The 24,933-nt window shown below is 45.5% G+C and overlaps 1 protein-coding gene across 5 annotated transcripts in view; it reads right to left on the reverse strand.

Moving 5' to 3' along the window:
• The window catches only part of LOC139746336 (uncharacterized), a 448,223-nt gene that overhangs the window by 97,469 nt on the left and 325,821 nt on the right, over positions 1 to 24,933 (reverse strand). For all 5 annotated transcript variants that reach the window (XM_071657494.1, XM_071657493.1, XM_071657495.1 and 2 more), the window contains one exon: positions 4,634 to 4,801. In XM_071657494.1, coding sequence (XP_071513595.1) covers positions 4,634 to 4,801 — 168 coding nt within the window. The remainder of the gene's footprint in view (positions 1 to 4,633; positions 4,802 to 24,933) is intronic.

Below are 24,933 nucleotides of genomic sequence, written 5' to 3' on the forward strand. Positions count from 1 at the left end.
ACAGATACGCTTGTGTAACTGTGCCCGATACGCACAAGGCTAGAGAAAGTGAGAGTAAAGGAGGGCGTCATCTACGCCCCCCCCCCCCTCTCCCGGAAGCCCAGCCCTCCGGCCGTGGTCCTCATCGTAAATCAACAATAAAAGCTCCTCCGGGAAGTGGAGGATGACATGGACGCCACCGCAAGGAAATTTGCATCGCTACCACCAGGACATGAATGTGTGTGTGTGTGTGTGTGTGTGTGTGCGTGTGTGTGTGTGTGTGGGTGGAGGTTCAGCCCCATCTAAATTCATATCGGACTGAGAGAGAGAGAGAGAGAGAGAGAGAGAGAGAGAGAGAGAGAGAGAGAGAGAGAGAGAGAGAGAGAGAGAGAGAGAGAGAGAAATTGGGTAATTCGTGAGCTTCTGTTCCACTATGCTATATGGTATTACACACACACACACACACACACACACACACACACACACACACACCAGTAAACACAGATACGTAAACAAGTAAACAGGCAAATAGGTAAGAAAACACGGCAGCAAAAGCGAACAACAAATTACTCCCCAAGACACGAACGGTCAGCTAGCTTCCTCCCCCTTCACCGCCACCAGCAGGAGCAGCAGTGTGGAGACAGACGCTTCCCCCTTCACCACCACCAGCAGGAGCAGCAGTGTGGAGACAGACGCTTCCTCCTTCACCGCCACCAGCAGGAGCAGCAGTGTGGAGACAGACGCTTCCTCCTTCACCGCCACCAGCAGGAGCAGCAGTGTGGAGACAGACGCTTCCCCCTTCACCGCCAGCACCAGGAGCAGCAGTGTGGAGACAGACGCTTCCTCCTTCACCGCCACCAGCAGGAGCAGCAGGAGCAGCAGTGTGGAGACAGACGCTTCCCCCTTCACCGCCACCAGCAGGAGCAGCAGTGTGGAGACAGACGCTTCCCCCTTCACCGCCACCAGCAGGAGCAGCAGCAGCAGTGTGGAGACAGACACTTCCCCCTTCACCGCCACCAGCAGGAGCAGGAGCAGCAGTGTGGAGACAGACGGGCGCCAGCCTCCGCGCCAGCGAGAGTGGCAAGAAGGGAGCGGACCTGGAGGGCTTGTGTGTAGGCCAGGCTACCTACCCAGGGCATTCTACACCAAGCGCGTCTCAATCCCCCAGCAATGACGAAGCTAATCTTCCGTTCATGTCGACGACAGCTCCGCCAGCTGGCTGGCTAGTGAGGAGGTGGGTGGGTGGAAAGAGAAGCCGCTCCTCTAACTGGCTGGCTAGTGGGTGGGTGGGTGGGTGGAAAGAGAAACCGCTCTTCCAAATGATTAAATGTGTTGTTGCCCAGATCATGGTAATGCCACTTGACTGGCCCTCACAAGGACGGTATGAGTCGCGGAGTTGAAATAGGTCTGTATGTTCTCTCATGAAAGGCCTCCGTGAGATATGAATTCATCATGGCAATATATATATATATATTGGAAAGGATCACAATTTTGCGCGTGATCAAGATATTCCTATGAGTCCACGGGGAAAATGAAACACGAAAAGTTCCCAAATACTTTTCGTGTTTCATTTTCCCCGTGGACTCATAGGAATATATATATATATATATATATATATATATATATATATATATATATATATATATATATATATGTGTGTGTGTGTGTGTGTGTGTGTGTGTGTGTGTGTGTGTGTTATTTCATGTGTAGCGGGGTGGCGATGGGAATGAATAAAGGCAGACAGTATGAATTATGTACATGTGTATATATGTATATGTCTGTGTGTGTATATATATATATGTATGCGTTGAGATGTATAAGACTGTATATTTGCGTGTGTGGACGTGTATGCATATACATGTGTATGTGGGTGGGTTGGGCCATTCTTTCGTCTGTTTCCTTGCGCTACCTCGCTAACGCGGGAGACAGCGACAAAGCAAAATACATAAATGAATGAATATATTCCTATGAGTCCACGGGGAAAATGAAACACGATAAGTTCCCAAGTGCACTTTCGTGTAATAATCACATCCTCAGGGGAGGTACAAGGAAGAAATATAACAGTCAGTTGATATACAACGAAGAGACGTAGCTAGGACGCTACATATACACTATCGAAATGAATCTCATGTCACTATTTCTTACTTTGGGTACACTCGAAGTACTTTTCTGAAACATTTTTCGTCCCTTAAAGTTACGATTCGCGAGGAAGGAATCCATTATCATTTCCAAGCCGAGGTACAGATACATTTGCCAAACGCGTCTCGCATTTTATGACCTTACGCAAATTGTGTATGAAAAATTACAGCTGAACCAGCGGGTCGTGTGAGGCACTGCTGGGCGAGGCAGTAATGTACCCAGGCCGAGCAGTGTCAAGTGAGGCAGGCACGTCCCCAGGTCCAGCAGTGCCACGTGAGGCAGGCACGTCCCCAGGTCCAGCAGTGCCAGGTGAGACAGGCACGTCCCCAGGTCCAGCAGTGCCAGGTGAGACAGGCACGTCCCCAGGTCCAGCAGTGCCAGGTGAGACAGGCACGTCCCCAGGTCCAGCAGTGCCAGGTTAGACAGGCACGTCCCCAGGTCCAGCAGTGCCAGGTGAGACAGGCACGTCCCCAGGTCCAGCAGTGCCAGGCGAGGTAGGCACGTCCCCAGGTCCAGCTGTGCCAGGTGAGAAAGGTACGTCCCCAGGTCCAGCAGTGCCAGGTTAGACAGGCACGTCCCCAGGTTCAGCAGTGCCAGGTGAAGCAGTCACGTCCCCAGGTCCAGCAGTGCCAGGTGAGACAGGCACGTCCCCACGTCCAGCAGTGCCCCCAGCCCATCCTACGTTAACAATCATTCTACAATTTCCACCATTACTGGTCGTAACTCCAGGGGGTAATATAATGCTATGATACATGTCCGGCAAATTTCTAGATCGGAATAAAACTTTAATAAGGGCGGTAAGTCCTTACTTTTATTGGGGGTGAAATTCTTTAAACCACTCACTCACAAGCGACAGAAGCTGGTCAGCTGCGCTAAACCGGATCCCACGAAAAATTTATTCGACACACATCCGACCCTGTCCGATACACGATGAAAAATGGGGGTGGAAAAAAAAGAAGGAAAATAGAAAAATACCCATAAAGAAATATTTCATAGGACGGTCATTTCCCTTTACACCAAAAGTATCGTCGTAAATCAATTCCGAATTGAAAATAAAAAAAATGCAGAGTTATTTACACGAAAAACAAAAATTAAGAGAAAACGGACGTGACACAGGTTCGTGGGGGGGTAACTCAAACTTTTCCCCCACATACAAAAGAACATCCGACCAGCAGTTTTGTGACTGGGGCGCTGGCTCAGCCCTAGGCAAGTGGAATGGCAATATTTTTCTATGCCCCCCCCTGATCGTCCAGGCGAACATGGCTGAATGCATTTTTTTTTTGGCATCATACTCGAGCCAATATATATATATATATATATATATATATATATATATATATATATATATATATATATATATATATATATATATATATATATATATATATATTCTTTCTTTTCTTTTAAACTATTCGCCATTTCCCGCGTTAGCGAGGTAGCGTTAAGAACAGAGGACTGGGCCTTATTTGGAATATCCTCACCTGGCCCCCTCTGTTCCTTCTTTTGGAAAAAAAAAAAAAAAAAACGAGAGGGGAGGATTTCCAGCCCCCCGCTCCCTCCCCTTTTAGTCGCCTTCTACGACACGCAGGGAATACGTGGGAAGTATTCTTAATCTCCTATCCCCAGGGATATATATATATATATATATATATATATATATATATATATATATATATATATATATATATATATAACATACAAACCTCCAACAGCCAGGATCGAACCCGGGACCCCTATGCAAGAGGCAGGAATGCTACCCGCTAGGCTATGGGCCTGGCTAATAGGAAATAACTATTCGAATACTTTGTACTCGAATACCCTTCGTCTCACATTGGAGAGCAACGGGGTCTACACCGGTTATTTCCCTATGTGAGACGAAGGGTATTCGATTACTTAGTATTCGAATAGTTATTTCTTATAAGCCAGGCCCATAGCCTAGCGGTTAGCATTCCCGCCTCTTGCATAGGGGTCCCGGGTTCGATCCTGGCTGTTGGAGGTTTGTATGTTCTATGAAGGTGCTCATTTCTATGCACTATAGCTATAAAGATTGATACACATCGACGACTTATTAGATCATATGATGTCTGTCTACATTACTGAAGCAGCAGTACTGACTGTTAGTGTTCAAGTTTATGAAAGGGGAAAAGCCCTTACCCTGTTAGCAATGGTATGAGATTTTAAAAGAGTTCCAAAAGTTGAGAGGTGGAACGAAAGAAACAGACATCGCAACCGTCCATTCTCGAGTCTCACACAGCCACACACATATATTTCGCGGTCAACCTTACATGGTGGAGGTATGGAGGCAGTCAGTTCTCAGGGGAGAAAACTGAAGTCACATATCCACACGAAAAAAGGAAAAGAGAAAACCAACAATGTGAAATAAGACAAGTGTTATCTTTAACCTCCCTTGCTAGTCTGACTGAGTAGAATTTTCTTCTTTTTTTTTTTCAGAGCTTGGCTGACCTGAGTTGACCTAACATGGAGTTGAATGACCTTCACCTAGTGGCTTACTGACCTTAATAATGGCGGCGGGAAGATGTCGGGCGTCTTCCTCCTCGACGACGGTCACCTGGAGGTCCTTCTCGAGGAAGTGAGGCTCGTTGTCGTTGACGTCAGCGATGGTGACGTGCACGATGGCGTGCGCTGTGTGGCCCTCCGCCTCCGCCGCCACCACCAGCTCGTGCTGCCACACACACACGGAGAGATAATGACGGGTTAGTGACTGGTCTCCACACACACACGGAGAGATAATGACGGGTTAGTGACTGGTCTCCACACACACACGGAGAGATAATGACGGGTTAGTGACTGGTCTCCACACACACACGCAGAGGAAGAGATAATGACGGGTTAGTGACTGGTCTCCACACACACACGGAGAGATAATGACGGGTTAGTGACTGGTCTCCACACACACGCAGAGGGAGAGATAATGACGGGTTAGTGACTGGTCTCCACACACACACACTGATGATGAATGTAGGTGTAATATACACACCCGCTGACCTCACACACCTGCTGGGGACCATGACCCCAGCCTCCACACACACCTTACACACCTCCTGGCGACCATGACCCAGCCTCCACACACACCTTACACACCTGCTGGCGACCATGACCCAGACTCTACACACACCTTACACACCTGCTGGGGACCATGACCCAGCCTCCACACACACCTCACACACCTGCTGGTGACCATGACCCCAGCCTCCACACACACCTCACACACCTGCTGGGGACCATGACCCCAGCCTCCACACACACTTTACACACCTGCTGGGGACCATGACCCCAGCCTCCACACACACCTCACACACCTGCTGGCGACCATGACCCAGCCTCCACACACACCTCACATACCTGCTGGCGACCATGACCCAGCCTCCACACACACCTCACACACCTGCTGGGGACCATGACCCCAGCCTCCACACACACCTCACACACCTGCTGGTGACCATGACCCCAGCCTCCACACACACCTCACACACCTGCTGGGGACCATGACCCAGACTCTACACACACCTTACACACCTGCTGGCGACCATGACCCAGACTCTACACACACCTTACACACCTGCTGGGGACCATGACCCAGACTCTACACACACCTTACACAACTGCTGGGGACCATGACCCAGCCTCCACACACACCTCACACACCTGCTGGTGACCATGACCCCAGCCTCCACACACACCTCACACACCTGCTGGGGACCATGACCCAGTCTCCACACACACCTTACACACCTGCTGGCGACCATAACCCAGACTCTACACACACCTTACACACCTGCTGGGGACCATGACCCAGCCTCCACACACACCTCACACACCTGCTGGTGACCATGACCCAGCCTCCACATACACCTCCTGGCGACCATGACCCCAGCCTCCACACACACCTTACACACCTGCTGGCGACCATGACCCAGCCTCCACACACACCTCCTGGCGACCATGACCCCAGCCTCCACACACACCTCACACACCTGCTGCTGACCATGACCCAGCCTCCACACACACATCACACACCTGCTGGCGACCATGACCCCAGCCTCCACACACACCTCACACACCTGCTGGCGACTATCACAGTCATCACCTCCACTGCTCAACACCTGACCACCACTGCCACAGTCATTACCTGTGACCCTTGGCACTCTCAGCTGGGCGCTGGTATCTCACAGCAGGGAAGCCACCAAGCAAAAGATATTTAAGTAACATTTAAAAACGACAAAAAAACAAAAACAAACACAAGCCACTGGTTAGAGACAATGTAACATGACAAAGTGGTATGAGAGATGTACTCGATTGGCCCAGAGACTTATATAATTCTGACCATCAGATGATTGTTAAGCCATCACTAACGACTCGTTCCCACTCGCATCTGTATGCAGGTGGGTACAGTAACGGCCTCGGAAGACTCGTTCGTGGATGGTCAGTGCTGATGGTCGTCCGTGAGCCCTTGCGACACCAAGGTCGTGCTTGCGACACATGAACGGTGGCCGTGTTGTTCAAGGGTCATACCGTCGTGCTCAAGGGTCAAGCGCTTCTGGTCAAGGGTCGTCATAAGTTCGGGCTCAAGGGTCAAGCGCTTCCGGTCAAGGGTCGTCATAAATTTGGGCTCAAGGGTCGTAATACTATCTTGTTCAAGGGTCGTAACACAGTCGTGTTCAAGGGTCGTAACACAGTCGTATTCAAGGGTCGTCATACAGTCGTGTTCAAGGGTCGTAATACTATCTTGTTCAAGGGTCGTAATACTATCTTGTTCAAGGGTCGTAATACTATCTTGTTCAAGGGTCGTAATACTATCTTGTTCAAGGGTCGTAACACAGTCGTATTCAAGGGTCGTCATACAGTCGTGTTCAAGGGTCGTAATACAGTCGTATTCAAGGGTCGTCATACAGTCGTGTTCAAGGGTCGTCACAGTCGTGCTCAAGGGTCGTCACAGTCGTGTTCACGGGTCGTAATACAGTCGTGTTCAAGGGTCGTAATACATTCGTGTTCAAGGGTCGTAACACAGTCGTGTTCAAGGGTCGTAATACAGTCGTGTTCAAGGGTCGTAATACAGTCGTGTTCAAGGGTCGTAATACAGTCGTGTTCAAGGGTCGTAATACAGTCGTGTTCAAGGGTTGTCATACAGTCGTGTTCAAGGGTCGTCATACAGTCGTGTTCAAGGGTCGTAATACAGTCGTGTTCAAGGGTCGTCATACAGTCGTGTTCAAGGGTCGTAATACAGTCGTGTTCAAGGGTCGTCATACAGTCGTGCTCAAGGGTCGTAATACTATCGTGTTCAAGGGTCGTAATACAGTCGTGCTCAAGGGTCGTCATACAGTCGTGTTCAAGGGTCGTAATACAGTTGTGTTCAAGGGTTGTCATACAGTCGTGTTCAAGGGTCGTCACAGTCGTGTTCAAGGATCGTAACACAGTCGTATTCAAGGGTCGTCACAGTTGTGCTCAAGGGTCGTCACAGTCGTGCTCAGGGGGTCGTCATGCCATCGTCCTCATGAGTCAATCTTGCTCAAGGGTCGTCACACCGCCGTACTCAAGGGTTAAAACTTTCTACTGTAAGATTCATACAAAGTTCTATCGTAGGACGTATGAAATATTCGACCTTAAGATTCATTAAAGGCTCTACAAATGTTCTACAGTAAGATTCATAAAAAGTTCTATTGTAAGATTCATAAAAAAGTTCTGTAAGATTAATAAAAAGTTCTACTGTAAGATTTCTAAGAGTTCTACAGTAAGATCCATAAAAAGCTCTACTGTTTGATTGAAATAAAGTTCTACTGCAAGATTCATAAGGGTTCTACTGTAAGATTCACAAAAAGTTTTATTGTAAAGTTCATAAAAAAGTTCTACTGTAAGATTCATAAAAAGTTCTACTGTATGACTGAAATACAGTTCTACTGTAAGATTAATTAAAAACTCTTCTATAAGATTCATAAAAAGTTCTATGGTAAGATTCAAATGAAGTTCTACAGTAAGATTAACAAAAAGCTCTTCTGTAAGATTCATAAAAAGTTTTATGGTAAGATTCAAATAAAGTTCTACTGTAAGATTAATAAAAAAAACTCTTCTATAAGATTCAAAAAAGTTCAATGGTAAAATTCAAATAAAGTTCTACTGTAAGATCAATAAAAAAAGCGCTTCTGTAAGATTCATAAAAAGTTCTATGGTAAGATTCAAATAAAGTTCTACTGTAAGATTAATAAAAAAACTCTTCTATAAGATTCAAAAAAGTTCTATGGTAAGATTCAAATAAAGTTCTACTGTAAGATCAATAAAAAAAACTCTTCTATAAGATTCATAAAACGTTCTATGGTAAAATTCAAATAAAGTTCTACTGTAAGATTAATAAAAAAACTCTTCTATAAAATTCATAAAAAGTTCTATGGTAAGATTCAAATAAAGTTCTACTGTAAGATCAATAAAAAAACTCTTCTATAAGATTCATAAAAAGTTCTATGGTAAGATTCAAATAAAGTTCTACTGTAAGATTAATAAAAAAACTCTTCTATAAAATTCATAAAAAAGTTCTATGGTAAGATTCAAATAAAGTTCTACTGTAAGATCAATAAAAAAACTCTTCTATAAGATTCATAAAAAGTTCTATGGTAAGATTCAAATAAAGTTCTACTGTAAGATCAATAAAAAACTCTTCTATAAAATTCATAAAAAGTTCTATGGTAAGATTCAAATAAAGTTCTACTGTAAGATCAATAAAAAAAAGCGCTTCTATAAGATTCATAAAACGTTCTATGATAAAATTCAAATAAAGTTCTACTGTAGGATTAATAAAAAAACTCTTCTATAAGATTCATAAAAAGTTCTATGGTAAAATTCAAATAAAGTTCTACTGTAAGATTAATAAAAAAACTCTTCTATAAGATTCATAAAAAGTTCTATGGTAAAATTCAAATAAAGTTCTACTGTAAGATTAATAAAAAAACTCTTCTATAAGATTCAAAAAAGTTCTATGGTAAGATTCAAATGAAGTTCTACTGTAAGATTAACAAAAAGCTCTTCTATAAAATTCATAAAAAGTTATATGGTAAGATTCAAATAAAGTTCTACTGTAAGATTAATAAAAAACTCTTCTGTAAGATTCAAAAAAGTTCTATGGTAAGATTCAAATAAAGTTCTACTGTAAGATCAATAAAAAAACTCTTCTATAAGATTCATAAAACGTTCTATGGTAAAATTCAAATAAAGTTCTACCGTAAGATTGATAAAAAAAAAACTTCTATAAAATTCATAAAAAGTTCTATGGTAAGATTCAAATAAAGTTCTACTGTAAGATCAATAAAAAAAGCGCTTCTATAAGATTCATAAAAAGTTCTATGGTAAGATTCAAATGAAGTTCTACTGTAAGATCAATAAAAAAAGCGCTTCTGTAAGATTCATAAAAAGTTCTATGGTAAGATTCAAATAAAGTTCTACTGTAAGATCAATAAAAAAACTCTTCTATAAAATTCATAAAAAGTTCTATGGTAAGATTCAAATAAAGTTCAACTGTAAGATTCACAAAGGAGTTCGCCTCCAAGAATTCACCACCAGAAGACACTCAGGTAAACTGCTTCTCTACCCGACACATCAATACATCTACATCACAGCTTCAACCTCCTCGTAGATCGTAGGCCAGACTCTGACATGAGCCATTCACTCACATCTGATCCTCACACTCGATTTCCCTCCCTCCCTCCCTCCTTCCCTCCCGACTCCCTCGCTCCTTCCCTCCCTCCTTCACTCGCTCCTTCCCTCCTTCACTCGCTCCTTCCCTCCCGACTCCCTCGCTCCTTCCCTCCCGACTCCCTCCCGACTCCCTCCTTCACTCGCTCCTTCAAGAGCGCTCAGCAGGGAAATAACATCTCGTTTATCTCACGTCCTCAGGTCCATTCTCTCTCTCTCTCTCTCTCTCTCTCTCTCTCTCTCTCTCTCTCTCTCTCTCAACTTTCCCCTCCGTCAGGGATCTTCCCCGAGCTGGAGGGGAAAGATGGAAGAGTCTAGAGTTCAAGCGACTGGCACATCCCCGACGAAGGCGATCTTACGTGGGGATGTCCCGAACAGCTGGGAGGACATTGGACAGAACCACTGGGAGTCGAACATGAGCGGAACGTGAAACGAAACGGAAATGGAACTGACGTAAATATATGAGAAAGTAAAGGATTATATATATATATATATATATATATATATATATATATATATATATATATATATATATATATATATATATATATATATATTCATCTATTTATTTTATTTATTTTGCTTTATCGCTGTCTCCCGCTTTAGCGAGGTAGCGCAAGGAAACAGACGAAAGAATGGCCCAACCCACCCACATACACCTGTATATGCATACACGTCCACACACTCAAATTTACATACCTATACATCTCAATGTACACATATATATACACACAGACATATACATATATACACATGTACATAATTCATACTGTCTGCCTTTATTCATTCCCATCGCCACCCCGCCACACATGAAATAACAACCCCCTTCCCCCTCCTTCATATATACATGAAAGTGAAATCGCACTTCAGAAGTAGTTCATACAATTATATTTAACACGTAATTCTTCTATACATGTGACCCGACATGTTTCGTGGAGACAATCCACCTCATCATCAGGTGCCAGTATTGAACAATGTTATATACAACTCAACATCACACCTGAGTACCACCGTCCACCTTCTCCCAGTATAGACACCACACTGACCTGACCTACAGTAACCGTTTAAAAGGGAGAGTGATTAAAAGAGGTCAGCAGGTGGCGGGGGTTGACCTGGGTAGCTGGGTGTGTGTCTTTTGAACCACTTTTTTTTTTTAATGCTTTCGTGTTTTGTCAATTCTCTCATAATGATTTAGTGAATGATAGGATGGGCTTTAAGGTTGTCTAGGGACAAATTAAAGTTCTTAGTATTAGCAATTAAGACAGATTCAATGACGTTGCGTGTGGCATACTCAGCAGAGGGGCGTAGAAGAACAGGATCTTTAAGGTCTACAGGTGATGGTTGTCATGATAACGGATACTGTGTTAAGAAATGAAGGGGAAGTGCCTTCAGCACTACGACAAGGAAGGGGACTGACACTGTGTAACAACAAGGTGGGGAAATGGGCACTGTGTTTAGACAAGGTGGAGGAATGGGCACTGTGTTTAGACAAGGTGGAGGAATGGGCACTGTCTTTAGACAAGGAGAGGAATGGACACTGTGTTTAGACAAGGACAGGAATGGACACTGTGTTTAGACAAGGAGGGGAATGGACACTGTTACGACAAGGAGAGGAATGGACACTGTGTTTAGACAAGGAGAAGAATGGACATTGTGTTTAGACAAGGAGAAGAATGGACATTGGGTAAGACAAGGAGGGAAATGAACACTGTGTTACCACAAGGTGGGGTATGGACACTGTGTTTGAACAAGGAGTGGTTAATCACCAGCATGAAGGAAAACGACTACGTGGTATTCAAATAAATGGGGAGCACAAGTGGACATCCCCGCACTACAGCGTCATCTGCCATTACCAATGTGCAGGGGTGTATATTGCTTGCTGTGGGAAGGTCTGTTGGGGGACTAGCAAAGATCCGGGTCTGGTTATCAGCTTCCAGGAGTTAAGAGCCATACAATCCGGACCTTGCTGATGTTAGAGACCTAAATCTGGATCTTTCACAATCTAAAGACTTGGTTCCAGATCTTCCAGTCTGTTTAAGAACTAGGTTTCGATCCTCAATATTCCAGATGCTGGAGATCTGGGTCTGGATCTTCCACTTGCTGGAGACTAAAGTCTGGACCATCCAGATGCTATGGTCCCCAAAGGTCCCCGATCTTCTAGATATATAGACTTGCATCCCGATATCATAAATGCCCGTGATGAAGGTCTCGATATCATAAATGCCCGTGATGAAGGTCCCGATATCATAAATGCCCGTGATGAAGGTCCCGATATCATAAATGCCCGTGATAGGGGTCCCGATATCATAAATGCCCGTGATGAAGGTCCCGATATCATAAATGCCCGTGATGAAGGTCCCGATATCATAAATGCCCGTGATAGGGGTCCCGATATCATAAATGCCCGTGATGAAGGTCCCAATATCATAAATGCCCGTGATGAAGGTCCCGATATCATAAATTCCCGTGATGAAGGTTCCGGTATCATAAATGCCCGTGATGAAGGTCCCGATATCATAAATGCCCGTGATAGGGGTCCCGATATCATAAATGCCCGTGATGAAGGTCCCAATATCATAAATGCCCGTGATGAAGGTCCCGATATCATAAATTCCCGTGATGAAGGTTCCGGTATCATAAATGCCCGTGATGAAGGTCCCGATATCATAAATGTCCGTGATGAAGGTCCCGATATCATAAATTCCCGTGATGAAGGTTCCGGTATCATAAATGCCCGTGATGAAGGTCCCGATATCATAAATGTCCGTGATGAAGGTCCCGATATCATAAATGCCCGTGATGAAGGTCCCGATATCATAAATGCCCGTGATGAAGGTCCCGATATCATAAATGCTCGAGATGAAGGTCTCCCGATATCAAAAATACTTGAGACTTAGATCCCGATATCGTAAATGCTCGAGACGAGGGTCCCCAATCTTCTAAACGCCATAGACTTAAGTCCCGATATCACAAATGCCCGAGTTGGAGGTCCCTGAACTTCTAACAGGTCATCGGAAATCCAGCACATGACCTTCCATGAAAAGAAAAAAAAAAAGAAATGCGAAATTATTTTTCAGGCGATTTTTGCCGCGCGAGCGCTCATAAAATCCGTGTTAACGGCGCGAAAATCCAGCCAGTTTACATGACTAACTAAGCAGGCTGGAGTACCCAGGAAGGCTGGGTGGCTGGCTAGGGGGGAAGCTGGCCTCCTCCCGTCTCTCATTGCTCCGCTCATTAGGTTTTCGGATGAATTTTTATCACAGAAATCTCTCTCCATCTCATGTTGACGCTGATGAAGCTAAGGAATAAATATCTGTCATTGAATACGTATCATTAAACGTTAGGGAGAATAAGAAGATGTTCTGGAAGGAGGTAAATAAAGTACGTAAAACAAGAGAACCAATGGGAACATCGGTGAAGGGGGCTAATGGGGAGGTAATAACAAGTAGTGATGATGTGAGAAGGAGATGGAGTGAGTATTTTGAAGGTTTGTTGAATGTGTCTGATGATAGAGTGGCAGATATAGAGTGTTTTGGTCGAGGTGGTGTGCGAAGTGACAGGGTCAGGAAAAATGGTTTGGTAAACAGAGAAGGGGTATTGAAAGCTTTACGGAAGATGAAAGCAGGAAAGGCGGCGGGTTTGGATGGTATTGCAGTGGAATTTATCAAAAAAGGGGATGACAGTATTGTTGACTGGTTGGTAAGGATATTCAATGTATGTATGGTTCATGGTGAAGTACCTGAGGATTGGCGGAATGCGCGCATAGTGCCATTGTACAAAGGCAAAGGGGATAAGAGTGAGTGCTCAAATTACAGAAGTATAAGTTTGTTGAGTATTCCTGGTAAATTATATAGGAGGGTATTGACTGATAGGGTTCAGGCATAGACAGAGCATCAGACTGGGGAAGAGCAGTGTTGTTTCAGAAGCGGTAGAGGATGTGTGGATCAAATATCTGCTTTGAAGAATGCATGTCAGAAATATTTAGAAAAACAGGTGGATTGTATGTAGCATTTATGGATCTGGAGAAGGCATATGGTAGGGTTGATAGAGATGCTTTGTGGAAGGTGTTAAGAGTACATGGTGTGGGAGGTAAGTTGCCAGTAGCAGTGAAAAGTTTGTACCAAGGATGTAAGGCATGTGTACGAGTAGGAAGAGAGGAAAGTGATTGGTTCCCAGTGAATGTCGGTTTGCGGCAGGGGTGCGTGATGTCTCTATGGTCGTTTGATTTGCTTATGGATGGGTTGGTTAGGTAGGTAAATGCAAGAGTTTTAGAGAAAGGGGCAAGTATGCAGTCTGTTGTGGATAAGAGGGCTTGGGAAGTGAGTCAGTTGTTGTTAGCTGATGATACAGCGTTGGTGGCTGATTCGGGTGAGAAACTGCAGAAGTTGGTGACTCAGTTTGGTAAAGTGTGTGAAAAAAAAAGCTGAGAGTAAATGTGAATAAGAGCAAGGTTATTAGGTTCAGCAGAGTTGAGGGACCAGTTAACTGGAAGGTAAGTTTGAATGGAGAAAAACTGAAGGAAGTGAAGTGTTTTAGATATCTGGGAGTGGATTTGGCAGCGGATCGAACCATAGAAGCGGAAGTGAGTCACAGGGTGGGGGAGGGGGCGAAGGTTGCGGGAGTGTTGAAGAATGTGTGGAAGGCGAGAACATTATCTCGGAAAGCAAAAATGGGTATGTTTGAAGGAAAAGTGGTTCCAACAATGTTATATGGCTGCGAGGCATGGGCTATAGATAGGGTTGTGCGGAGGAGGGTGGATGTGTTGGAAATGAAATGTTTGAGGACAATATGTGGTGGTAGGTGGTTTGATCGATTAAGTAAAGAAAGGGTAAGAGAGATGTGTGGTAATAAAAAGAGTATGGTTGAGAGAGCAGAAAAGGGTGTGTTGAAATGGTTTGGTCACATGAAGAGAATGAGCGAGGAAAGATTGACAAAGAGGATATATGTGTCAGAGGTGGACGGAACGAGGAAAAGTGGGAGACCAAATTGGAGGAGGAAGGATGGAGTGAAAAAGATTTTGAGTGTTCGGGGCCTGAACATACAAGAGGGTGAAAGGTGTGCAAGGAATAGAGTGAATTAGAACGATGAGGTATACCGGGGTCGACGTGCTGTCAATAGATTGAACCAGGGCATGCGAAGGGTCTGGGGTAAACCATGGAAAGTTTAGTGGGGCCTGGATGTGGAAAGGGAGCTACGGTTTCGGCGCATTATACATGACAGCTGGAGACCGAGTGTGAACGAAATGTGGCCTATGTTGTCTTTTCCTAGCTCTACCTGGGTGTGGAGGGAGGATGCTATTTCATGTGTGGCGGGGTGGCAACTAGAATGGATGAAGGTAGCAAGTATGAATATGTATATGTATATATATATATATTTTTTTTTTTTTTTTTTTTTTATACTTTGTCGCTGTCTCCCGCGTTTGCGAGGTAGCGCAAGGAAACAGACGAAAGAAATGGCCCAACCCCCCCCATACACATGTACATACACACGTCCACACACGCAAATATACATACCTACACAGCTTTCCATGGTTTACCCCGGACGCTTCACATGCCTTGATTCAATCCACTGACAGCACGTCAACCCCTGTATACCACATCGCTCCAATTCACTCTATTCCTTGCCCTCCTTTCACCCTCCTGCATGTTCAGGCCCCGATCACACAAAATCCTTTTCACTCCATCTTTATATATATATATATATATATATATATATATATATATATATATATATATATATATATATATATATATATATATATATATATTCTTTATGAAATGCTTCATTTACGGAGGCAGGAGTCATCAAAGAAGTCAACTCCTAGTCTTGAACGAAATATGAATAATAAAGACTAAAAAAACAGAACCACAAGAAAGAACGAAAAAGAAAAAAAAAATGTTCAAAATTTTTGACAAGGCTTTTTAATCTCGTCAGACACATCTGAGGAATGTAGGGCTCTTAAAAATCGACACACACGAGTACTTATTACAATTTTTTTTCCAGAGGGATATAAAAACCACCTTACATATATTTTTTCCCCCTTTTTTTATAATGTGTCTTCTTTCACCTTTTTTTTTTGTGTGTGGAAAGAGGGAAGGGCATGGTTGGGGGAGAAGGGTGATCGTTTGTTAACGGGCTTCCATTTGCATATGGGTTTCGTAAGGTCGTGGAAAAAAAAAAAACAAGACAGAAAGAAAAAAAAATATCTTCTGTTCAACTGCGTATCTGTCGACCATAAAATTCCTCTTCATAACAGCTGTGAAATCCATGGCATATGTTCTCATAGCGTTGACATAAGCATTGAAGTCAGTGAACAGGTGAGAGTACCTTTCTAATCAAGTGGTCCCAGCCCCATTCATTCACCTGTCTATTCATCCGAGTGTAAAAAGCTCCAAATGGGCAAAGACTATGAATAAAAAGCTAAGAGTCTTATTAGAATCCGCTTGTATTGATAATCCTGTCTATTAGCCTGAAGGGATTAAACCCTAATCATAATCAATGTTAGATTTCACATCACACCTTCCTTTTCTCTCGATCACTCCCAGGCATTTTATATCAACGAAATGAAGTCACCTCTTCCAACCTATGTAGGCTATATTTTAGCGAGTATAGTGTCGTCAAAGTGCTTCTTAATGCAAAGGAGTCTACATTACCCTACTAACGGCAGTAGCGCAGCCTTGCACTGCAGGATCCTTTAAGAAAGGACTTAGGCTACAAGAAGACCGCAACAGAACTTGGTCTTGTAATCATGAATGAAGAAGAAAATCATATATATATATATATATATATATATATATATATATATATACATATATATATATATATATTCCTATGAGTCCACGGGGAAAATGAAACACGATAAGTTTCCAAGTGCACTTTCGTGTAATAATCACATCATCTGAGGAAACACAAGAAAAATATAACAGTCAGTTGATATACAACGAAGGGACGTAGCTAGGACGTCTCTTCGTTGTATATCAGGTAACTCATATTTCTCTCTTGTGTCTCCCCTGATGATGTGATTATCACACGAAAGTGCACTTAGGAACTTACCGTGTTTCATTTTTCCCGTGCACTCATAGGAATATACTTGATCACGCGCAAAACTGTGATCCTTTATAATATATGTGGAATATATATTATATATTATATGGGTGCTCTGATGTCTGTACATCAAGCAAATAAATCATCTTTACAGATGGTCCGAAGAATTTCAAAACTGAACATTATGTCTTCCATTGTCTCGGGAGGAGTTGGTAAGCTTAGATGCGAGACGCATTTCTTAATAATCATGGTATAGTAATTATAAAAAAGAAGATGCATTATAACTATTTCAAAATAGTATTCTCTACATAGTATACTTTTCTTTATGAACATTAAGAAATATATGCATTAAGAAAGTAAAGCTACCAGTGTGAGGCAAGACCGTGAACCATTTGTCAAAACCCTTCGACCATTGTGTCATAATGTCTAGCAGAAAAATGCAACGATAGTTGTCGCGTTTAGAGTATATGACGAAGTCAAACTGTACAACTCCCCAACCCAGCCTCACACAATGCACCGCTTCCTCCCCGCCCGTCGTCTGTCTATACCCTCCACGTCTGCGTTATTTTCTTTTGAGGGCTAGTCCAGCCCACGGCCAAAATTCATCAAACAGGCGGAACAGAAAGCATTATTACAACGCTCCCACCAGCCGGGTCTTCAAACAGCGATGTTACCGTGCGATGGAAAAGTAATTCTACCACTTTCCCATCACACAGTCCCATATGGAACATCACCATAGCCCCGCGGTCTAACTCGGGCCAAAATTTCAAAGGCAAGCCAATTCGTTCACTGACACGGAAGGGACTGAACTCCAATATTATTCTCTCGCGAAAAGAAAAAAGAAATAACTGAGCCAGTTTAAGTAAAGCCAGAGATCATGCCAGCAATAATACAACACACCTCAAAGAAATAATCAACACACACACACACACACACACACACACACACACACACACACACACACACACACACACACAAGGGCTCCGTTTTCTCTCAGGCTTCGAGGTTCCTAGGGTTCGATGCCTTACCGTCACTCCAGCTCCCAGATGAGCAAAAATGGGCGGCTTTTACCGTCGGCCGCGCTACACCCGGAGTTCCATTTCTATTCATAAACACTAGAGAGGGGGGGAAAGCGCGAGACCCTGAACTACTTCACTATACAGCGAGTGTGTGTGTGTGTGTGTGTGAGGGGGTGGTCATCGAACTGGACTCAGCCGAGGTAATGAGTCCGTGGCCACAAGTCATACAAGTTCTTCATCGTGGGGGAACAGCATAGAGATCGCCTCATCTGAGGCTGGACTGCTCCTTGATGTTGGGGTGGACAGGAGGTTACAGCAACAGCAGAAGCAACGAGTGTTATCTCCCGGTGTTGGTGAGGGAGGAAGAGGATGGAGGAAGAGGAGGAGGAGGGAGAGGGAAAATGAAGTGGATCTGGTCCAATGACACGAGCACCAACGGGGGTGTGGGTGGGGTAGTCTCGCCTCCAACGCGCCGCTCGGCCCTAACTAAATGGAAGTCCGTCATGCTGGCCATGGGGTGGCCTCCAGAGGCTTAAAGTAAGTGGACGGAGAGAGAGAGAGAGAGAGAGAGAGAGAGAGAGAGAGAGAGAGAGAGAGAGAGAGAGAGAGAGAGAGAGAGAGAGACTGAGGCCTGGATCTGGTTAGATATGGGCAGCGAGGACCTCGACATCCACAAATGTAAGAGGGAACGTTGGAGTCTTCCATTTCCTTCTAGGGTAAGTTAAGTTTCGCTTGAGGTTAAGCATCTAAGCACCAAGTTAAGCCAAGTTTGGGCGACGGTGTTAGGGAACCTGCGGAGACTGGGGTGTTGCTCTCTCCAACTGGCAGTATATGGGTACAGGGGGACCTTGACTAGATGCTACTCAACTGGTCCAGCTAGTAGACTGGTCCATCTACAACAACTGGTCCATCTACAACAAGTGGTCCAGCTACTACAAGTGGTCCAGCTACAGCAACTGATCCAGCTAGAACAACTGGTCCAGCTACTACAAGTGGTCCAGCTACTACAAGTGGTCCAGCTACTACAAGTGGTCCAGCTACTACAAGTGGTCCAGCTACTACAAGTGGTCCAGCTACTACAAGTGGTCCAGCTACTACAAGTGGTCCAGCTACTACAAGTGGTCCAGCTACTACAAGTGGTCCAGCTACTACAAGTGGTCCAGCTACTACAAGTGGTCCAGCTACTACAAGTGGTCCAGCTACTACAAGTGGTCCAGCTACTACAAGTGGTCCAGCTACTACAAGTGGTCCAGCTACTACAAGTGGTCCAGCTACTACAAGTGGTCCAGCTACTACAAGTGGTCCAGCTACTACAAGTGGTCCAGCTACTACAAGTGGTCCAGCTACTACAAGTGGTCCAGCTACTACAAGTGGTCCAGCTACTACAAGTGGTCCAGCTACTACAAGTGGTCCAGCTACTACAAGTGGTCCAGCTACTACAAGTGGTCCAGCTACTACAAGTGGTCCAGCTACTACAAGTGGTCCAGCTACTACAAGTGGTCCAGCTACTACAAGTGGTCCAGCTACTACAAGTGGTCCAGCTACTACAAGTGGTCCAGCTACTACAAGTGGTCCAGCTACTACAAGTGGTCCAGCTACTACAAGTGGTCCAGCTACTACAAGTGGTCCAGCTACTACAAGTGGTCCAGCTACTACAAGTGGTCCAGCTACTACAAGTGGTCCAGCTACTACAAGTGGTCCAGCTACTACAAGTGGTCCAGCTACTACAAGTGGTCCAGCTACTACAAGTGGTCCAGCTACTACAAGTGGTCCAGCTACTACAAGTGGTCCAGCTACTACAAGTGGTCCAGCTACTACAAGTGGTCCAGCTACTACAAGTGGTCCAGCTACTACAAGTGGTCCAGCTACTACAAGTGGTCCAGCTACTACAAGTGGTCCAGCTACTACAAGTGGTCCAGCTACTACAAGTGGTCCAGCTACTACAAGTGGTCCAGCTACTACAAGTGGTCCAGCTACTACAAGTGGTCCAGCTACTACAAGTGGTCCAGCTACTACAAGTGGTCCAGCTACTACAAGTGGTCCAGCTACTACAAGTGGTCCAGCTACTACAAGTGGTCCAGCTACTACAAGTGGTCCAGCTACTACAAGTGGTCCAGCTACTACAAGTGGTCCAGCTACTACAAGTGGTCCAGCTACTACAAGTGGTCCAGCTACTACAAGTGGTCCAGCTACTACAAGTGGTCCAGCTACTACAAGTGGTCCAGCTACTACAAGTGGTCCAGCTACTACAAGTGGTCCAGCTACTACAAGTGGTCCAGCTACTACAAGTGGTCCAGCTACTACAAGTGGTCCAGCTACTACAAGTGGTCCAGCTACTACAAGTGGTCCAGCTACTACAAGTGGTCCAGCTACTACAAGTGGTCCAGCTACTACAAGTGGTCCAGCTACTACAAGTGGTCCAGCTACTACAAGTGGTCCAGCTACTACAAGTGGTCCAGCTACTACAAGTGGTCCAGCTACTACAAGTGGTCCAGCTACTACAAGTGGTCCAGCTACTACAAGTGGTCCAGCTACTACAAGTGGTCCAGCTACTACAAGTGGTCCAGCTACTACAAGTGGTCCAGCTACTACAAGTGGTCCAGCTACTACAAGTGGTCCAGCTACTACAAGTGGTCCAGCTACTACAAGTGGTCCAGCTACTACAAGTGGTCCAGCTACTACAAGTGGTCCAGCTACTACAAGTGGTCCAGCTACTACAAGTGGTCCAGCTACTACAAGTGGTCCAGCTACTACAAGTGGTCCAGCTACTACAAGTGGTCCAGCTACTACAAGTGGTCCAGCTACTACAAGTGGTCCAGCTACTACAAGTGGTCCAGCTACTACAAGTGGTCCAGCTACTACAAGTGGTCCAGCTACTACAAGTGGTCCAGCTACTACAAGTGGTCCAGCTACTACAAGTGGTCCAGCTACTACAAGTGGTCCAGCTACTACAAGTGGTCCAGCTACTACAAGTGGTCCAGCTACTACAAGTGGTCCAGCTACTACAAGTGGTCCAGCTACTACAAGTGGTCCAGCTACTACAAGTGGTCCAGCTACTACAAGTGGTCCAGCTACTACAAGTGGTCCAGCTACTACAAGTGGTCCAGCTACTACAAGTGGTCCAGCTACTACAAGTGGTCCAGCTACTACAAGTGGTCCAGCTACTACAAGTGGTCCAGCTACTACAAGTGGTCCAGCTACTACAAGTGGTCCAGCTACTACAAGTGGTCCAGCTACTACAAGTGGTCCAGCTACTACAAGTGGTCCAGCTACTACAAGTGGTCCAGCTACTACAAGTGGTCCAGCTACTACAAGTGGTCCAGCTACTACAAGTGGTCCAGCTACTACAAGTGGTCCAGCTACTACAAGTGGTCCAGCTACTACAAGTGGTCCAGCTACTACAAGTGGTCCAGCTACTACAAGTGGTCCAGCTACTACAAGTGGTCCAGCTACTACAAGTGGTCCAGCTACTACAAGTGGTCCAGCTACTACAAGTGGTCCAGCTACTACAAGTGGTCCAGCTACTACAAGTGGTCCAGCTACTACAAGTGGTCCAGCTACTACAAGTGGTCCAGCTACTACAAGTGGTCCAGCTACTACAAGTGGTCCAGCTACTACAAGTGGTCCAGCTACTACAAGTGGTCCAGCTACTACAAGTGGTCCAGCTACTACAAGTGGTCCAGCTACTACAAGTGGTCCAGCTACTACAAGTGGTCCAGCTACTACAAGTGGTCCAGCTACTACAAGTGGTCCAGCTACTACAAGTGGTCCAGCTACTACAAGTGGTCCAGCTACTACAAGTGGTCCAGCTACTACAAGTGGTCCAGCTACTACAAGTGGTCCAGCTACTACAAGTGGTCCAGCTACTACAAGTGGTCCAGCTACTACAAGTGGTCCAGCTACTACAAGTGGTCCAGCTACTACAAGTGGTCCAGCTACTACAAGTGGTCCAGCTACTACAAGTGGTCCAGCTACTACAAGTGGTCCAGCTACTACAAGTGGTCCAGCTACTACAAGTGGTCCAGCTACTACAAGTGGTCCAGCTACTACAAGTGGTCCAGCTACTACAAGTGGTCCAGCTACTACAAGTGGTCCAGCTACTACAAGTGGTCCAGCTACTACAAGTGGTCCAGCTACTACAAGTGGTCCAGCTACTACAAGTGGTCCAGCTACTACAAGTGGTCCAGCTACTACAAGTGGTCCAGCTACTACAAGTGGTCCAGCTACTACAAGTGGTCCAGCTACTACAAGTGGTCCAGCTACTACAAGTGGTCCAGCTACTACAAGTGGTCCAGCTACTACAAGTGGTCCAGCTACTACAAGTGGTCCAGCTACTACAAGTGGTCCAGCTACTACAAGTGGTCCAGCTACTACAAGTGGTCCAGCTACTACAAGTGGTCCAGCTACTACAAGTGGTCCAGCTACTACAAGTGGTCCAGCTACTACAAGTGGTCCAGCTACTACAAGTGGTCCAGCTACTACAAGTGGTCCAGCTACTACAAGTGGTCCAGCTACTACAAGTGGTCCAGCTACTACAAGTGGTCCAGCTACTACAAGTGGTCCAGCTACTACAAGTGGTCCAGCTACTACAAGTGGTCCAGCTACTACAAGTGGTCCAGCTACTACAAGTGGTCCAGCTACTACAAGTGGTCCAGCTACTACAAGTGGTCCAGCTACTACAAGTGGTCCAGCTACTACAAGTGGTCCAGCTACTACAAGTGGTCCAGCTACTACAAGTGGTCCAGCTACTACAAGTGGTCCAGCTACTACAAGTGGTCCAGCTACTACAAGTGGTCCAGCTACTACAAGTGGTCCAGCTACTACAAGTGGTCCAGCTACTACAAGTGGTCCAGCTACTACAAGTGGTCCAGCTACTACAAGTGGTCCAGCTACTACAAGTGGTCCAGCTACTACAAGTGGTCCAGCTACTACAAGTGGTCCAGCTACTACAAGTGGTCCAGCTACTACAAGTGGTCCAGCTACTACAAGTGGTCCAGCTACTACAAGTGGTCCAGCTACTACAAGTGGTCCAGCTACTACAAGTGGTCCAGCTACTACAAGTGGTCCAGCTACTACAAGTGGTCCAGCTACTACAAGTGGTCCAGCTACTACAAGTGGTCCAGCTACTACAAGTGGTCCAGCTACTACAAGTGGTCCAGCTACTACAAGTGGTCCAGCTACTACAAGTGGTCCAGCTACTACAAGTGGTCCAGCTACTACAAGTGGTCCAGCTACTACAAGTGGTCCAGCTACTACAAGTGGTCCAGCTACTACAAGTGGTCCAGCTACTACAAGTGGTCCAGCTACTACAAGTGGTCCAGCTACTACAAGTGGTCCAGCTACTACAAGTGGTCCAGCTACTACAAGTGGTCCAGCTACTACAAGTGGTCCAGCTACTACAAGTGGTCCAGCTACTACAAGTGGTCCAGCTACTACAAGTGGTCCAGCTACTACAAGTGGTCCAGCTACTACAAGTGGTCCAGCTACTACAAGTGGTCCAGCTACTACAAGTGGTCCAGCTACTACAAGTGGTCCAGCTACTACAAGTGGTCCAGCTACTACAAGTGGTCCAGCTACTACAAGTGGTCCAGCTACTACAAGTGGTCCAGCTACTACAAGTGGTCCAGCTACTACAAGTGGTCCAGCTACTACAAGTGGTCCAGCTACTACAAGTGGTCCAGCTACTACAAGTGGTCCAGCTACTACAAGTGGTCCAGCTACTACAAGTGGTCCAGCTACTACAAGTGGTCCAGCTACTACAAGTGGTCCAGCTACTACAAGTGGTCCAGCTACTACAAGTGGTCCAGCTACTACAAGTGGTCCAGCTACTACAAGTGGTCCAGCTACTACAAGTGGTCCAGCTACTACAAGTGGTCCAGCTACTACAAGTGGTCCAGCTACTACAAGTGGTCCAGCTACTACAAGTGGTCCAGCTACTACAAGTGGTCCAGCTACTACAAGTGGTCCAGCTACTACAAGTGGTCCAGCTACTACAAGTGGTCCAGCTACTACAAGTGGTCCAGCTACTACAAGTGGTCCAGCTACTACAAGTGGTCCAGCTACTACAAGTGGTCCAGCTACTACAAGTGGTCCAGCTACTACAAGTGGTCCAGCTACTACAAGTGGTCCAGCTACTACAAGTGGTCCAGCTACTACAAGTGGTCCAGCTACTACAAGTGGTCCAGCTACTACAAGTGGTCCAGCTACTACAAGTGGTCCAGCTACTACAAGTGGTCCAGCTACTACAAGTGGTCCAGCTACTACAAGTGGTCCAGCTACTACAAGTGGTCCAGCTACTACAAGTGGTCCAGCTACTACAAGTGGTCCAGCTACTACAAGTGGTCCAGCTACTACAAGTGGTCCAGCTACTACAAGTGGTCCAGCTACTACAAGTGGTCCAGCTACTACAAGTGGTCCAGCTACTACAAGTGGTCCAGCTACTACAAGTGGTCCAGCTACTACAAGTGGTCCAGCTACTACAAGTGGTCCAGCTACTACAAGTGGTCCAGCTACTACAAGTGGTCCAGCTACTACAAGTGGTCCAGCTACTACAAGTGGTCCAGCTACTACAAGTGGTCCAGCTACTACAAGTGGTCCAGCTACTACAAGTGGTCCAGCTACTACAAGTGGTCCAGCTACTACAAGTGGTCCAGCTACTACAAGTGGTCCAGCTACTACAAGTGGTCCAGCTACTACAAGTGGTCCAGCTACTACAAGTGGTCCAGCTACTACAAGTGGTCCAGCTACTACAAGTGGTCCAGCTACTACAAGTGGTCCAGCTACTACAAGTGGTCCAGCTACTACAAGTGGTCCAGCTACTACAAGTGGTCCAGCTACTACAAGTGGTCCAGCTACTACAAGTGGTCCAGCTACTACAAGTGGTCCAGCTACTACAAGTGGTCCAGCTACTACAAGTGGTCCAGCTACTACAAGTGGTCCAGCTACTACAAGTGGTCCAGCTACTACAAGTGGTCCAGCTACTACAAGTGGTCCAGCTACTACAAGTGGTCCAGCTACTACAAGTGGTCCAGCTACTACAAGTGGTCCAGCTACT

This window comes from Panulirus ornatus, chromosome 64, assembly GCF_036320965.1.
Source record: "Panulirus ornatus isolate Po-2019 chromosome 64, ASM3632096v1, whole genome shotgun sequence".
Lineage (NCBI taxonomy): Eukaryota > Metazoa > Arthropoda > Malacostraca > Decapoda > Palinuridae > Panulirus > Panulirus ornatus.